The sequence below is a fragment of the Hippopotamus amphibius genome, chromosome 9 (genome assembly GCF_030028045.1).
Source record: "Hippopotamus amphibius kiboko isolate mHipAmp2 chromosome 9, mHipAmp2.hap2, whole genome shotgun sequence".
NCBI lineage: Eukaryota > Metazoa > Chordata > Mammalia > Artiodactyla > Hippopotamidae > Hippopotamus > Hippopotamus amphibius.
The window spans coordinates 88,861,716-88,879,862 of record NC_080194.1 but is presented as its reverse complement, the minus strand read 5'-3'; the positions used below and the strand labels follow the sequence as shown (position 1 = coordinate 88,879,862).

The following is an 18,147-nucleotide window of genomic DNA, read 5'->3' as shown; positions in this document are numbered from 1 at the left end:
TTTAAAGCAGTCTCAACATTTTTGGCAATCAGGTGGAAATGTGTGTTTGGGGTAGACATTCAGTACCTTTATAGAAAAATTAAGTTGTCATCTTTGCAGAGTGGTTGACTTGGGATATTCTTCCCCGTTCCACAGATGTTTAGGAAGACTGGTCTGACAGTGGAGCTCAGGATGGATGGAGAGGAGAGACAGGGAAAGCAGGCTCCCAGGGAAGATGGAAAGAGGGAGCAGGAGGCTTCTCTCCACTCTGCACATGGGGACTGAATGTTCCCTGGCAAGGATGAAGAGGGAACATTCGGTCCCCATGAGCAGATGAAGAGGGAAAATAAACAATGGAAGTCATCCTGCCCGGGTCCCACGTGCTTCAAAAGATGCTCGGGTTCTATCAACCGGCCAATGTTAACTTGCCTCATGTGGTTGTCCTTGGGAACAAGAAAGGAAACTGTATTAATAAGCGGCGATGTCCAAGAGGGGGCCGCCTGGGAGATACCGTGCAAATCACTATAAGAACCCGGGCTTCGGCTCCCAGCCCAGCCACAGCAGCTAGTGCCAGCAGTGGCCCCATTTCTGCCGTGGCTGAAACCCAGACAAACGTTACTCAGAGAGGCTAAAAGACTTCCTGGCTGAGCAAAAGTCCACATGACCTCCCGCAAGCCAGGCCAGAGGCACTAGCCCGGAAGGAGCAGAACCACTGCTTGGTCTCTCTGTGACAAATGAGCCATCAGACTTCCGGAATATAACTCTGCTTGAGAGACCCCCTCCTGTGACAGAAGAACAGGGACCAGCATGGCTTGAAAGATCTCTTCCTTTAGGTCTTTCACGGCGGCCAGGAATGGAGCCACGAGACCATGTTTTTTCTTGCGTCTCAAATTGAACAAAGGGCAGTCCTTTTCATTTGCTTTCCACAGCAGCTCCTAGGGGATCTTTCTTTTCATGATTGGAATCACTTGGCTTCCACATGTGCCTAAAGAAAGGAGCAGGAGATGGAGCGGGCAGAGAGGAATGGAGGTGAAAGGGAACTATGAGGGCGGTCCTTTTCTCAAAGACCTCTGAAACTGAGAGTGACATCAGTTAGAATGTCCCAGACAATGTGCCGTGCCTCACATAATCCTTTTCTATTTTGTTATCCTATTAAAAGGTGAGAAATTTCAAAGAAAAAGATCTGATGCTACTCCACTTCTAATCTAATATTACAGCTCCGGTATCACTGCCAGATTCCAGAGAAGACTCCTAACATTGGGATGATGCCACCAATCTAAGTCTTTCTGCCAGGTCTTACTTGGCTCTGGTGAGAACTACAACATTACCCCTGGCTTCATCTCCCCCTGTTTCTTTCCCTGCCTATAGCTCAGTGGTTGGCTACCTGCACACACAGCTGAAAAACGCAATGGCCAAGTGTGTGGAAGACTGGACAATTCTGGAAAGAAGCAGGCGCCATTCCAACCTGTTTCATTTTCTTCTGCCTTGTCTCTTCAAAAACACTTATTTTATTTATTTTCTCACTCAACTCCTATAAAAAGAACTATCGCTAGCCAGTCACAGAGGCCGGCATCCCAATTCAAGGGGATTGGATTACCGCAGGCTTTGCAGAACAATTGCCAGACAAAAAGGTAGTCGGTGAATTCCAAGGAAACTAAATACTTTTATCTTGAAAAACACAAGCTCACAATCAGGCTTCAAAGGAACATAAATACACCAGCAGGCTGTGAAAATCAGGGTCCCCTTTCAAGGATGGAAAAGAGGTCCCTGGCATTGACTCACAAAATCCTTAGAGAGCAGGAAGTTTGCTGTCTGGCACGGCGGGAATGAAAGTGTGAGACATCTTAGCAAGAGTGAGGGCAAATGATGAGGCGGGGTGGGGGGAATTGTGGGGACATTTTCCTTTCTCTTTCTTCCCTGGGGGCCAGCTTTATTATCCTGGTTCTCTGGTTTCTCTGGAGGGGGCGAAGACTGGAAACCTGAATATGGGAGTTTAGATAGTGTCTCGAAGTGATGCTTGCAGAGGAAGCCTCTTCCTAATCAAGTCAGATTGACTGCTAAGAGACGGGGAAACTCCGGGAGGGGAGGGGGTGCCAGAAAGCATGATCAGGAACAGAGGTAAACCCTGGCCCAGTGTGTCTGCATCAAAGGAGGTCAGCAATTACAAAGACCACAGCCCCACTGTGTCTGGAAAGTGAGCCAAGATTAAGTCAGTGGATCACCGATTCAAACATTTGCTGTAATGTTCCCAAGGAGAGAAGGGGATTTTATAAGTGGAACTAATAGCCCACACATAGGTCACACTTCCCCAGTCACTCAGGGCGGGGGTGGGGGTGGTCCTAGGATTGAATTCAGTCACAGGGAGCCAGGCTGAGTTCTGTCATCACACCCCTGCAGCATGAGGGACCATGGGGGCCCCAAGTTCCGGGGGAGGTGATGTGGGGGTAGGGATATGGGCCCAAGTTACAGGGACAAGTGGTGTGGGGTAGGGATATGGGCTCAGGCTCTGGCTTCTATTTGGATCCGGCACTTCCCCTGGCCAGCCGAGGGGCCCTGGGCAAATTACCTGACTCCAGTACCTTGGTTTCCTTGTTGGAAACATAGAGTTAAGGGTAGTGCCAGTTTCACAGGGCAACTGTTAAGATTGAATTAAAATGTTGAGCCTGGTAAGCTGGCTCATAGCAAACATTCATAAAGGTCAGCTTTATTTTTATAAACATTAGCTGGGCAGTCAGCTTTATCTAGATTTCACATCTGAACTCTGAACACTTCGGCAAATTCTTGACGTTCTCTGAATTTCCATTTCTTTAACCGTAAAATGCCAATAGTGGACCTTCTTTTTCATATTTTTAATGATAACTGAATGAGATAGCAAAATTTTTTTAAATCAGGCGCTTGAGCTCATATTGTGATAAATTATAAAGTGACTCTCCCATAACTTGTATCTTGAAAAATTGCAAAATTTACCAGATGCCTCTCCTATCCCTCTTCTCTTCTGTGTCCTTTTCCCTACCCTTCTGCCATCACTGTCTCCAGAATCTGCTAGGTCTAGTCAACAGATGTCATGGTCAATGGAAGAAGAAATGGCAAACTTAGTATTTGACAGTCCTCAGCAGTGCAAACATGACGATTCACTTTATATTTTCTGGGAAGGTCATACAGGTGAGCTCACTTACGAGCACATGAAGTTGCTATTTACAACAAACAAGTCTGTGAAGATGGGACCCCTTAATGTATTTGCATGGATATAGGTAAATGTAGCTCTGAATGAGTAAGTGCTTGAGCGTCATATTGGTCAAAGAATCCATGTTTTCGTCAGATGTGTTCAATGTGGAAGACTGCACCGAGCTTCAGCTGCACCGAGCTTCAGCACCTAGCGTAGTGCTCAGTTCATGGAAGCTCCTCAAGAAAGATGTCTTGACCAGCGTCGAAGATGAAACACACTGTCCCTTGATGGGATTGTGGCACCAGTCTCTCCTCTCTCTGCACTTGCTCCTTGGCTCCTGTGGCCTCTGCCTCTTTGCTTCCCAGGCTCCCATTCAAAAGGAGCGTCCCTGCAGTTGCCAATTTCCACAGTGCCATCTGGAGATATGCATGGGTTTTAAGGCCTGGGATATACGTGCACCTGAATCCAAGAAGTGACTATTTGCTGGTCAGAACCAGAGGCAGAGCAGGTGGGTGGGGGGGTGGAGATTCAGAGATATCCCTTCCAGGTAGCCATTCCTCTCTGTAGTTCTAGACACAACGTTCTTCATTTGCATTTGTCAACCATCGTTTGTATTTGTGGGCAATCTGTGAGTGACACCAGAGTTAGTCTTTAAGCAACCAGGAGCTTGTGGGCAGAGTTGGATCCTATTTCAGTTAATACAGTCTTATTGCTAGGACCTAGCTGAGGCTCAGAGACTCAAGTGTCAGGAGAAAATCTCAGTCTGAGTGCCATCTGTCTGGATGGCTGCTGTGTGGTCCCGTCTGAAGAAGGGGGAGGGGGGTGATGAGATGAGTCCCCCGCAGGTGTGGAGGGCCTGGGGGTCGGCCTGGGGGTCAGCCTGGAGAGAGGCCACGTGACAGGCTCCTCTGAGTGATGGCTGCGCGCTGGGGAAGGCGTCTGACTTCTAGGAGAATGACAAATGACAGTGTTAACGGAACCGCTGCTCCCGCCTGACTCCACTTCCCGCTCCCCGCTCCATCTGTTTCTCAGCTCCGACTCTGCCAGCAATCTATTCTTGCTTCCACTTTCCAATAAGTTCCTAAAGGCACGAGCGGGTATACAAGCCCCGCTCCTCAGAGGAGGGGGCCGCTCAGCCAGGAGTCAGCGCGCTGGAGCCGACACCCATGATTAACATGCTGGCCCTGAAACGCGAGAATCTGGGAAAGAGAGGCTGTGGGGTGTTTCAGTGACTCATGGTTTCTACCAGCATCCTGTTCAAACCTGAGCTCCTCCAAGGAGCTCTCCCTGATCTGATCAAGATTATCCCAGCACAGATCACCTGTCCGTTTATAACCCTCCCCCACACCCCCCGCACCTGCCTGGGGCCAGGTATGGTCAAGTCCATGCTGTAGACTGTCCATGTCACGGTCAGTCCCACTTGGGCCAGCCACTCAGTACAGTCTGGGCCACCTGCCTCTGTCACCAGGCTGGGAGCACTCCACGAGGGCTGGCCCACTTTATTAGTATCTTAAACAGCTTTTATTAGGAATGAATACATATCACAGTATGAATCCAAAGCTTTGGATAGTGCAGACTTCTATAGCAGGGATGTCCTTATCCTCCTTCTCTCGGCTTATTTTTCCAACAAACATTTATTGGGCTCTTATGATGGGCCAAGGGTTACAGAGTTGAACAAGATATGGATCTTCCTCTCAAGGGACTTACAGTCTAGTGGGAAACCCAGATATGTAGCATTAAACTAATGGTTATTTTATGCAATATCAGAGTGATACATGATGTCTCAGAAAGCATCTGATCAGAAAGATCAGTCAGGCAACTATGTGGATGGTAAAGTTGAGGAGGACTTAGCTATAAGCAGGGAAATCATTTTGGAGATGCTGCCAAAGTCCAAGCAAGAGATGGTGGGGGCTTGAGCTAGGGAAGTGGTAGGAGAGATAGAGAGAAGGTAAGAAATTGAAAAGTATTTAAGAGGTAAAATCAGCAGGACAGTGCGTGGAGGAGAGGCAAAGAGATCAAATGCAGGAAAATTGGAAAATATACCTCTGAGCAGGCACAGGTGATTGAGAAGATTGGAGGAGAGCAGTGGCGTCTTAAAAAGCCAAGAAGGGGGACTTCCCTCATGCTCTAGTGATTAGGATTCAGCGCTTTCACTGCCGTGGCCCGGGTTCAGTCCCTGGTGGGGGAACTGAGATCCCACAAGCCTCGAAGCTTGGACAAAAAAAAAAAATATCAAGAAGGGGGTGTGGTTGACAATGTCAAGTATTACAAGAGGTCACTGAACATCAGGACTGGAAAATTTCTGATAGGTTAGAAACAAAATGTTCATTGGTCACCTCAGTGAGCTTGGTTTTAGTGCTACAAGACAAAATTTCATGGGATGAGTGAATATTCCAGAGAACACAAGTGAATTCAGAACATTTCCCCCTTCAGATACCATAGACCACCTAGTGCCTAAAATCTTTTCAAGCATCCAGAGTTATGTTTGAGGTCTGAAAAAAATTATTAGCTTCAAAATGCAAAAAGAAAACTGCAAAATTAAATGAAGACACGTGTAATTAAATATCTCCAAAATGTAACATTGTTTCAACTTCATTAAATTTTAAATTTAATATTCATAAAAACTTCATTACATTTAGAAACAATTTTTTTCGGTTTGATTTTTCTCCTTTTGCAAACATTCTCTCGTATGCGCAGCGACTGCTGAGAAATCACAGCCAATTATACATTAACTGTTGCTTGTCACTCTGTCACATCAGAAGCAAAATTTTAAAAATGCATTTAACGTAAGATGTGGGTGCATTTTCTCCTACTTGCTTTCATGTGAGATGGGGCCTCCAAATGTAAGCGTTTGAAGGGCTGTCTTAAAATAGTTCTGATATAGACAAACTGTTTCAAAAAGCCTGGCTAGGGAAGGAAGGAAAGAGAAGGGTAGTCACAAGACAGAGCTGAAGAGGAGGAAGGATTTTGTATTTTTCTTTAAGCAGGGAAAGATGTGAGTGTGTGTGCTCTCAGGGAAAGAGTCAGTGGAGGGGGAAAGATTGGGGAGGGCTGGGGCAGTGACTGAGGTCAGCAGGGAAACACTAGAGCCCAGAAGGCAGAATTGGACCTGAGGAGGGGAGGACACCTCTGCAGAAACATGAGGGAAGGCTGAAGCCTTTCGAGGGGAATCCTAGTCTCTTTCTACATCAGGCAGAGCTATACCAAGGTGATAGGAAGGTCTTGTGGTACCTCACCAGTCACTTGAGGCTCTGTTTACCTGAACAGGTGGGCATCCTTGGTATCAGTTATCACTTCCCCTTCTCTGGGGAGCCCTTTCTCCACAGGGCCGGCTGGAGAAACTAGTTTGTCCATGATGCTCAGATGCACATCCCAAAACCTGGTTCTCACCACCCCTGAAGCTATGGCTGGACAACCCAGCTAGATCCTTGGCACATTCCCTCTTAAGTGCCTTTTTTGTCCCCCTGATGTTCCTAAGGTCAAAAACCTGCTCAAGTGGTTCCAGGTTAGAGGGGCAGGTGACCAAATGAAGCCCAAGCACCTTCCTCCTGAAAGGTAGAAATCTACTCCAAACCCTGTGTGCCTTCCCTTAGAACTGAGTTTTTAAGTCATCTCCTGTTTTTGATTATTCACAATAGAATATGTTTATTCACACAGGTCCTCAAGAATTGGCTGTGCGAACCTGCAGACCAGAGTATATAATTCATTGGGTGCATTCATGGTGTGAGCCCTTGGAGACCTTGTAGCAGATTATTAGCATAGGCAGGGCTGTGCCTGGCTGTGTTATTTTTAAAACAAAACAAAAAATCAACAGACATCCACTTGAGGCTTTGGGAGAGAAAACCCAAGGCATCTTAAAGTGGCTAGGTAGGGCCATTTTTCCAGCTTTCTAAAGTGCAGGAAGCAGTGTTAGGTTTCTGCTCCTGATCCATGGCTCATCTGAGTGTTGTATGACACTGGCTCTGCCTGACACCAACGCAGCTCCATGTCCCGTGAAGGCACTGTTGGTTGAACAAACACTCAAATGTGCAGGCATTCCAACAGCACAGGATGGAAGCTACCCTCTTGGCATTTTCTAGGATAAAAGATGCGTTTTGATTTATGACTGTGGCTCCTGTTGAATCAGAGTTTTACGTGTTTCTGACACTCCCCTAAAGTTTGGATTTCTTGAGTACCAAAAAAAAAAAAAAGCATCCAATTACATAGCTAGCTCAGTGTTTGACACTGTGGAAATGAAACAACTATATAACTTTAGAAATATCCATTGAGTATATATTACATGTCAGGTATCATGCTAGGCAGTGAGGTTACAACCAGAACCTGCACCTGACTTCAAGGAACATGGCCATGTACAATGCTTCCCAAAATCTGCAAACAAATTTTAGGCCTGGTTGGAAAAGAATCACTTTGAAATGCATTTAAAAATACAGATTGCTGGGCCCCATCTCCAGAGATAGGGGTTCACTTTGTCTGGTGTAAGGACTAGGAATCTATATTTTTAATGAGCTTCCGAGGTGGTTCTGGTGGCAGCCAGGTTTGGGACCATTGGTCTGGTGGGATAAAAGGTTTTACTTTCCAAGTTAAGTATTTTAGTAACACACTGACACAGTTAAGTAAACACAATTTTTTCTAGCCACAGTTTGGTTACAACAATTGCTTTATATCAAACAAACAAAGTATTAGGAAGATTGATGAAATTTTTATGAAACTGCTGAAATTTACCGGCATTTTGGTATCATGTCTCTATGTGCTAAATCAGTTTTTGCCTGAGCCCTTTTCAAAAAATGACTGCCCCTCCCACCCTGAAAACTCCTCACCAATATCCTCCTTGCATCTAAATCCCCCTCCCCTCTTCTGCTCCAGCTATGCTGCATTCTTGTTTCAAAAGAATATTTCTATCTCAAGGAAGATGTGTGTAAAATGTCTATAAGGCTCCAGTTCTGGTCATTCAGCATTTGCAGTCGAGTGAGTATGTCTCCTAGCTCTTTTACACTATTTTTTAACTTGTTCTCACTTTCTTACAGGACTGGGAATGGAGAATATTGGTGGAATCTTTGTGGTTCTTATTTGTGGCTTAATCGTGGCCATTTTTATGGCTATGTTGGAGTTTTTATGGACTCTCCGGCACTCAGAAGCGACTGAGGTAAACCTTCTAAGGGGTATGACCTGTAATGTTGGCCAGCAGAGCAAAGTTCACAGGCTCACACGGGGACAAAGGTCATTTCAGACAGAACTTGTGAAATCCCACAGGAGGGTGGGGCGCCCACAGGACAGCATAGCAGAAGGAATCCCGGTTTTGAGGGCAGGAGATCAGCGTTCAGGCTTCATCCCTTACTAATTATGCAGCCACGGAAAGGGCATATAACCTCTCTGGGCTTCAGACTCGTCTTTGAAACAGCCCAGCCAATAAATCTGTGAAAAATGCTTTATGAACAATGAAGACTTACACAACTATGATTTAAGATGTAGCATTAGAAGGAAAAACAGGTGAAAGTACCAGGTTACTAATGGAGACGATGGCTTTGGTTCGTCCATCGTAAGTATGTTTTTGCTTTGCAGGTAAGCTGTGTAAAGATATCCCAATTCACGAGAGTTCAAAATGACATCTTCCTTCTCAAGGATTTTGAATAAGTTCAATTCCCAGACCTGTGGCTTAGAAACTGGGTTAATATAAACTTCACACAGATGGAAGAGTCTGAGAAGGAGGCATAAGACTTTATTCCATCCTACCTCCATTCTACCTTCTTGCATGCAACATGCACTATTTGGTTTTTAAAGAATATTGGCTTCTTTCTCAATCTCCCAACTCCCGGTCCTAAAACCTCCTTCCCTAATTGACACTGGAGAAACAGCTCCTAACAGTATATAACTGCACAGAAGAGTACAGCATCCCTATAAACCTATGCATGTGGTCCAGCCTCATGTAGGGCCTCAATTCAACACTGGGCACCAGTCTCTTCCTTTTCTGTGCTCAGCCTCTTTCCCCATCCCAGTAGGATTTCCAAGCCATCAGCCACTCCTCACATACCTTTGCTCCTTTGTGACTAATTTTACCTCCTGCCTCACCAAGAACTCAGGAGTGATCAGCCCCAAATTAAAATCCCTGCCTAAAACCTTATCCACATCTGGAGCCACCCCTGGGACTGCCACAGATGTTTTGGTCACCCCTCCATCTCTGCCTTAATCCCATCTTTCCTCAGCTCCTCTAGGATTATCCTCTTTTTCTCCTTTATCTTTTCTGCCTGCTCTCTCCTCCAAGTCCAAAAATAAGCTCACATTTATCCCATATTTTCAAATAATAGCCATGTTACTCTTGCTCTTGCCCTACCCCTCTCCTCTTGCAAACCCAGGTGATCCAACTGCCTCTCTCTGCATGTCCTCACCTCCATCTCCATATCCTCACCTCCCATTCGGGCTTCACTCCAGGGCAGCTGGCTTCTCCCCACTCCCGCACTGAAAGGTCATGGCTAATAGGGCTGACCCCTCCCAATGAACAAAACCAAAAGAGAACCCACTGGGCCTTATTGGACCTCAGTGTGGCCCTTGATGAAGTGGACAGTCCCCTCCAGAACTCTCTCCTCACTCGCCTTGCCTGCTCCAAGCTCTGTTGCTTCCCCTCTCCCCCTCCTTCCCTCTCCAGCATCACTGGCTTTCTGCCTCTGTCCACTCCTTAAATGGTGGTGCTCTCACTTCTTCCTAAGACCTCATTCAGGTATTCCTTTCCCTGTGAAAACTTCTCCAGTTCTCCCACCTTCTTCTCTGGACCAGAAAAGTTGCTCATTCTTCCTCCTTTCCACCACCCTGTAACCAGCACATAGAACACTTACACACTGTGTAGTCATTATTTTCGTATCAGCCTGGCTACTAGACATTGCGCTGCCTGAATGTAAGAACTGAGTCTCTTGTGTTTGTATTTCCACTGCAAAGCACTGTGCTTGATACTTAGTTGACAGTCAATAAATATATGTCCTTATGTTTTTGTCACATATAATAGATTAGGCAGATGGTGATGTTTTTGTGGTAATTATTATTAGAAGCACAGAGCAGTTAAGTGACTTGCATAGAGTCTCTACTATTTGGTAACAACCGTGGACCTAGAAACCAGGTCTCGAGTCCTAACGCAGGCTGTGTTCCATTAGGGGATTGCACTTCTCTGTAGCTGCTTCAGGTAGAGGATCTGTGCATGCTGGGTTATTCTCCCAAGAGCCCGCCCGTGGTCTGGATGTACTTTGAAAAATTCAGTGAGGAGTTCAAGCTCTCCCAACATCTAGAAAGAAGAGTAAAGGCTATGTTAGCTATTTGACTATGGTAGAACAACTGTCCTATTGATAGAACAGAAAGACTGGAAGAAAGAACATGAAAGAATAGAAAGCTTCTGCCATCCTGGTGAGAAGAAGTGTCCTTTCCAGCACAGAGGAGAGAACTAGACAGGGCATGCATGCGCTTTGCAGTATGTAGGTTTAGGTTCGAATTCTGGGTCAGCCATTTGTTAGTCGAGTAATTTCTAGCAAGGTATCTAATTTCTGAGAGCCTCCATTTCCACATCTGTGAATTGGGTATAACAGTAGTAGTCATGGTACAGGCTCCAGATTCTTCATCCACAATCCTGAAACCTAAAGAAAAGCTCGGAAAGTTCCAAGTTTTTTGTAAGTTTGATGCCAATGCTTTTGGTGACAAATCTTGACTTGGACTTGTGTGAGGCTAATGTTTCTGGTCTTTATCTCACTTGCTATGAGCGTATATACATTTTGCCACAGGAATATTAATGTGTTTGGATATAGGGTCTTTCCAGGACCCCACTGGAAGTGATACTTAATGTATTTTATGTGCATTGTATTACCTTGTCAAAATTTAAACTATTTTGAAACACAGTTGGACCCAAAACTTTCTTATCAGGAGATGGCAGAGCTACAGGAGTAAATTGCTGTTGTTTTTGTTATTATAGTTATTGTTAGAATCCAGCTTTCCAGCCATAACCAGCTGTTTAAAAGAAATGAGACTCTTCAGCCTGAGAACAGAATGTTCATGGAGACATGGTTGGTTTTTCAAATTCTTGAAAGACTGACATCCGGTAGAGGCATTATTTATTTAGTCAGCTTCAAAGTCCAAATTTAACTGGGATCAATGGATGAAAATTTCAGGGAGAGGAATGAAGTCAGGAGAAGGAAGCAGCGTTTAAGGGAAATGTGCAAAAATTGTAGGGGCACCTTCCCAGCATGGTGAGATCATTGTCTTTGAAGGTGTTCAAACGCGAGGCAACCAGCTAGCACGGCTGTTGGACACGATGGTATAGAGGTTGTTTGAATATTAAATAGCTGGTGGAAGTGAGGAGGTGGATTGAAAGGCCTTCAATCACGTAAGATGATCTAATTCTGAAACGCTGTCGCCAAATCGCTCACTGGAACGAGCCCGCAGGGGACCCTCGGGGGCTGGTCCTGAGAGGTCGGGCTGTGACCTCCTCGTGTCCTCCAGGTGTCCGTCTGCCAGGAGATGGTGAGCGAGCTGCGCAGCATCATCCTGTGTCAGGACAGTGTCCACCCGCGCCGACGGCGCGCCGGGCTGCCTCCGCCCCGGCCCCCCATCCCCGAGGAGCAGCGCCGTCCCCGGGGCACAGTGACCCTCAGCAACGGCAAGCTGTGCGGGGCCGGGGAGCCCGACCAGCTGGCGCAGAGACTGGCCCAGGAGGCCGCCCTGGTGGCCCGTGGCTGCACGCACGTCCGCGTGTGCCCCGAGTGCCGCCGCTTCCAGGGCCTGCGGGCGCGGCCGTCGCCGGCGCGCAGCGAGGAAAGCCTGGAGTGGGAGAAGACCACCAACAGCAGCGAGCCCGAGTAGCCCCGCCGCAGAGGATGCTCCGCTCCCGGGCCCGCTGCGGAGGCCAGATGCGCCGGGCCGGCGCCGCTGCCCGCCGGGCCCCGGGACTTGTACAGCATCCACCTTTCTCTCCGGATTCTGGATCCAGTAACTTTACAAAAAGATCAAAGAGCCTGACGCCCCAGCTGGAGACGGCGCCCGGGTCCGGGGAGCTGGGCCCACCCAGAGACACTATGCCCGAGTGGCAAGGGACGCTCTCCCACCTGGCCACAAGCCCCCTCTTCCCCCAGTGGGCCTTCCCCTCCCGCCAAAACTACAGAGTCGGGGTGGGGTGGGGGTGGGGGTGGGGGAGTCCCTGCCCAGACAGTCTAATGAATTGGTGGCATCATCAGTGGCATTTCTGCCCAGGAAGGGGCCATTGTACCCTGGGTCTAGTTCTTACAGGAAAAAAAAAGAAAAAATTAAACTCAACAGGGAAGTTTTTCTTTTCTGGATTTGTATATTTTTGTTAATACTCTTTTATTTTGTTTTCTCTCCTTCCCTTCTTTTCCTCTTTGTTGTCGCAGTTCTGTTCCTTTGTTTCGCTTTCTTGGAGGGGGAGGCTGGCTTAAGGAATGGAAGTCACAGCAGTCCCTGTTACCATTTTCCTAAACTTTAGCCTGTGAGCAGCCAGTGCATCAGACACCAGGTGCTGAACTCTCCTTTCTGTGTGGTGGCTGGGGGTACGGAGCGTGTGGGAGAAGGGTCTTGGGAAGAATTAAGTGGAGAGTCTCAAATCAAGGCCCATCAAAGTAATTTTTTAAATGCCAGAAACCAATTAACTCAGAGTTTACCGGGACATCTTGAAAGAGAGACTTCACTATGATTGGGTTTGATTTAGTCTTTGGTGACTGTGATCTCTGAAGAAGAGAGACAGGGGAGGAGAGCAGAAGGCACAAAGTATCCCGGGGCCTTGTTTAAGGAGCAGAGAAGGTATATGCAAATTTCCCCAGACTGTGGCCTTGGTTTCAGCTGGAAAGCGCTGTTCACAGGGGAGGAAGGATGGGGCTACCCTGCTGGTCTGGCGCACACTTTGACAACTGCACTTCTTTCTAACCAAACTCAGTAGCTGCCTATAAAGTCAGACCCCACCCCTCAAGGCTATCATGGATTGGGTGATTTCTTGCTACGAGCTGTGAGACCTGGGTGCAAGAGTGTGTGTGTGTGTGTGTGTGTGTGTGTGCGAGCTTATTATATGGAAAGACTTTAAGTAATCAAGAATTTGCCAGGTTCCTGGGAGACCGGCAGGGTCTTGTAGCCAGTACACAGGCCTGGGAACTATGAAAATCTTGAGTCCTCACCTGAACATCAGCAGTAGCCCCGTCTTATATGACTTTACATGAAGCATCTCATTTCTCTTCCATCTACACAGTCAGAGTTACTGTTGCTTTCTAGGCTGTGAGATGCCTGCTAGTACTTCTCTACTTGTGAGATGTCTGCAGGGTCTGGAGCACTCATCTGATGGCAAGGGTGAGGCTTCCCAGCAGCTGCTTGACCTTTGCTCGGCTTCACCAATTGGGAGTTTCACAGAGAGTTTTCATTTTCTGATGGAAAACAAATCCTATGCAATTTCTGTTTATCAACTTAGAAAATTCAGAGGGAGAAAGAACTAAATAGCCACTACGACCACCTCCCCCACTGTCACCGCCTTGAATCAACTTGTCCTCACGTTGTTTCTGTTCTGAATGTACTAAAATAAAGACACCTTTGGAAGACGACAAGCTTAATTCCATGCTTTTGCTGGTCGACATTAAGTTGACATCTGCTATGTGCCAGGACTATTTGTTAGAGCTACCATCCTGGGGGTACCCCAGTGATTCCTATGAAGGATGCCAGTTTTGTCCTAGGCTGACCTCTTCTCTCTCATGAATTTGAATCCTTTTACTTTTCTCTCTTAAACCATCAAATGTCGGCAAGCTCCGCAGGACATGAATCTTTTTTTAAACCTTGCTTAGAGCCTCCTGGAGAAACGTGAATTTGGTGGGAAGGGCACCAGAAGGCCGATGGACTGCAGACCGCAATGGTGCCATGCTGCCCCAACCTACAGCTCCATCCTTTGCTTCTGACAATGTGGTCCCTACTGTCAGATCACATGTGGGGCGGGAAGGGTTGGTTTTTTTAAAACAAAAAACAAAAAAAAACTCGTTTTTATGAGCAGGATATCTTGATCAATAGCAAACTTTTTTAAATGGATTAGTGAAATAAATGTCCCCATGAATCATTTATAAAGTCTGTTTCTTTCATGGAATAAAGATAAGACTGACAGCGCTAGGCAGTGTCTATCAGCTGCTGAGACCATTGCTGCACCTCACTGAGGCTGGTGAGTGAATCTGCAACTAGCTAGTTCTCTTCCTTGGTCTGTGCCCACTTTTTTATCTGTTGGTTGTCGGCTTTCTTTTCCATTCTGTATTTTCTATCTGACTCTGTATACTGTATAAAGCCGTTTTTTCTTGTCTGTTTATCTTTCTTCGACTGAAATATTTACAATAAAACAGAAACAAACCCTGAAACGTTAGTGATGGATGAAAACTGTTTGGGTTTGGAAAGAATGGTTTGGTGTGTCTGCAATCCAGGTACTCTGAAAGCCAATAAAAACAGAAACCCGCATTCTGTCTTCCCCTCCACCTGCCCTTCTCTCGCTGCCTCTCTATTCTTTACCCTCTTCGGCTCTTTGTTCAGACCCCAGAAGAATCTAGGTGGCTTCTTTCAATTTGTAGTCCTGGAGGCAGAGCCAAGCCCCCACCCCCACCCCCAAAGGATACACATATTAATGAAGTTCAGGATTCATAGGGTTTTGTCTTCCTAAATGCACTTTCACAGAATAGTCATCTATTGATACCTAGGGTAACTCTAGTCAGATATCACCCCAGATTCCACTGGGAGCTTGAAGATTACATCAATTAAAATATAATACTTTGCTTTATTTCTTTTAATTGCCTTGCAGGGCCCCAACCGTCACAAGATCTCTACCTCAGAACCCAGGTGGGGTGTAAGTTGAGCATGTAGATGGCCAAAAATCTTTTGGCTTCCTCTAATGCGATGCTCATATGAGAATATTCATCCTGGGAACTTGCCAACCAGCCCTCTTATTGGTTAGGTGAGACCGAAATATCATGATAACCAATCCACCCAGGGCCCCTCTGTGAAAGTTTATTAGTTTGGAATTCCAAGGAGTTGAATTTTCTTTTGGAATCCAAGGGGGGCTTCCCCATGGTGTAGGAGTCAAATACACGAGGGCAGAAAGGGCCGGGGCATTTCAGACACAACTGGTTAGTGGTTTGAGTGAAGCTTGAGAGAACCACTTGCAGCCCTCCCACCAATGGGGAGTGCGCAGCAGTAAAACAGTCTGGACACGATAAGGGAGATTTGATTCCCTAACTGGTAGGCGGCTCTCTTGGGGCAGTAACAAAGAGGCCTGTTGGGAAAATTCAGAGAAGGAATCCTTTCATAAAGATTTCACTTAAAGCTAGTGCTTCCTATGGGGCCTCTCAAAGAGAGAAATTAAGCCTTTAGTAGCCCTGAGTTACTCCTGTGCCTGTCTGTGAAAGGTGGCTTCTCCCACCCCCAGGCAAATCCCCCACCATCAGCCAAATGGAGTGTCCTCAGAGGCTGATCACCTGGGAGTCCTACAGCAAGACTCAAAGATTGGTGACAACGTGCCTTCAGAAAACTCTTCTCATTGAAGAAATATAGACGCTAGCTAGCTAGCTAGCTAGCTAGCTAGCTATCATGTCTCACGACTGGTATGACTTCCAGAGGAAAAAGTCTCCAAGTTTTAAAACTGAAGAGGTCAACACCCCCATTGTAATTTAAGAGCAACTGGACAAGAGAAGTTCTGTCACTACTAACAAAACGTTATCATTCAAATTTTGTTAATTTCAAACCAATTTCCAAATCTGAAGGATGAATGAAAAAATACGAGTATTACCATTAAACAAATGGCAGAACTAGCACTGAGATCAAGAAAGAGAAAAATTTACAAAGGGAATATAGTGGAAAACAACCTGTCTGATCAGAAAAGGCAGAAAATTTGAGAGCCAAAGAAGGGGCGTAAAGAAATTGAGCATACAGTCTCCCCATGCATTAAGTGAGAGCACACATCTAAATATTTCACAGGTCGGAACTGAATGAAGCGTGTCAAAGAATCAGTGCATTGTGACTGTGTTGTGTCTGGAGAATTGACCCTATTTACAAATGTTAGAATATGTAGAGTCTGTATTATAAAGGATGGAGGTCAGACACATAAGTTCTCCTCCTGCTAGAAAATTAGCTAAAGCATCCTGCCCCCTCCTCAGTATCCCTTGCACCCAATGTTCTCTCTTGACTATGGCAGACAAGTCAGAGGGAAACAAGGACCAAGAGACCTCTCATCCTGCTGGGACTTTTTCATAGATTGGAGAGTAACCTTGAGAGGGTGTTTCTTTAGTACACAGCCCCACATTAGATTCTGTGTGATAGAATGACGAAGTGGAAGAAACTATCTGTCCTCTGTCTGGGAAGACAAAACTTACCTGTAAGAAACAGTGGATTAAAGCACAAAATATCCAAGTTCTGGAGTGTGTGATTTGGAATACAAACCACGTAGACGTTCAGGGAGGCTAAAAATTCCAGGTAGTTGAGATCCGCTTAGTAGGAGAAGCAGGACTGTTTGTGTCTTGGGGTTGTTAAAAAAAAATCTTTTTTTTGATGTCTAGAAAAACAAAACTTCGCTTCATCTCTCTGGGAATGAAACATGGTTAATTCATGTTGATGAATTCAGTGCCCTCCTGATAAGAGATAGCTTGTTGTTGCTGTTGTTTTGTTTCACCCACAGCGTTCTTTTCTGCAGGATTCCAGCTTGCCTATTTTGCTTCTTCCTGTTTCCTGCCAATACTGTTAAGAGATTTTCACCACTATCTCATTGCTGGGCTCCTTTAAGTTGTATTAGTGGGATTAGCTGTAGAGATGAACAGCCTAGCCCTACAGAATACAAAAAGACTAACTGTGAAATAAGCAATGAAATGATCTGAAGTGGATTATGAGCTCTTTAAAAAAAAAGATCAAATACTTTTTAAATTGGGGGTAGGCAGGTGAATACAGAACTGAAGGTGTGGAACCAATGTGAAAAATTAATGCAGAACCAAACCCCCAAATTTCTGATGTACAGGAAACTTCAGAATGATTTTCCTTTTCAGTCCATTAAACCATCCAGTTATCCGAAGCATGTGGAGTCCGCCTGGAAAGTTATTCTACTTGGATTGTTCTGCTTAGATTCTTAGTAGCTTTTCCATGAAAAATAATAGAATGTAACCTCCATTTCTATGTGACGTGTAATCCCGTAGCACCAAGTGGGCATAGAAAAGCACACTAAATCATTAAGACCTGGTGACATGTGATGGTCAAAGGAGAGGTAAACAGCACAGGACAGAGTTACCAGAGACAGTGCACACCCACACCCTTAAATGTGGGACTTACAAACTAGCTTAAAGGGGATCCAGTGAACAATACTTCTGTACAGAGAAACGTAAACTTTTTTCTCTGTGCTGTTTTTGTTCCCCTTTATATAAACTAAGCTAGTGTGTGTGTGTGTGTGTGTGTGTGTGTGAGAGAGAGAGAGAGAGAGAGAGGGAGAGAGAGAGCTTAACATAGACCCGCAGATTCCCGTCAGGGCTCCTTATGTCCATTTCAAAAGAGAGAAGACACTCTCCATGATCACTTCAGCCTTTGTCCGTGCTTCTAGATAACATTGCTGGTTTTAGTCTTCTGGCTTTTAGTGCCTTAGTTCTCACCAAGCAATCTTGGATGTAATTTATTTCTAAGCCAACGCATATGTAGATGCGTGAAGTAAAAGGTGTTTTTTCTCCATTCCCAGGTGAATGATAAGATGCCTGAGCGGACTTCTTCAAACTTCTTCCCCTCCACCCTCATCAACTGCACCACAGAGTTCCTCTAGCGTAAATAAGTGACCAGGCAAAACATTCTGCCGATAGTGTGACAGATCACAGTCAGTGAGAACAAGGGCACTGCAGGTCGACATTCCTCTGGCCTCCACACATCAATAGCCTTGCCCATTGCAGGCAGAAAATAATTTTCAGAAAAGTCAGACAATGAAATTGCTAAAATGTAAGTGGTTAGGTTGGCCAATGAGGTACAGAATTCAGAAACTAGATTTT

At 45.8% G+C, this 18,147-nt stretch overlaps 1 protein-coding gene across 1 annotated transcript in view; it reads left to right on the top strand.

Annotated features, from left to right (window-relative positions):
- The window catches only part of GRIK4 (glutamate ionotropic receptor kainate type subunit 4), a 309,408-nt gene extending 297,431 nt beyond the window's left edge, over nt 1–11,977 (top strand). The window contains exons 18-19 of the mRNA XM_057748949.1: nt 8,170–8,288; nt 11,618–11,977. Of these exons, the coding sequence (XP_057604932.1) occupies nt 8,170–8,288; nt 11,618–11,977 (479 nt within the window). The remainder of the gene's footprint in view (nt 1–8,169; nt 8,289–11,617) is intronic.
- Nucleotides 11,978–18,147: the final 6,170 nt, after the last annotated feature.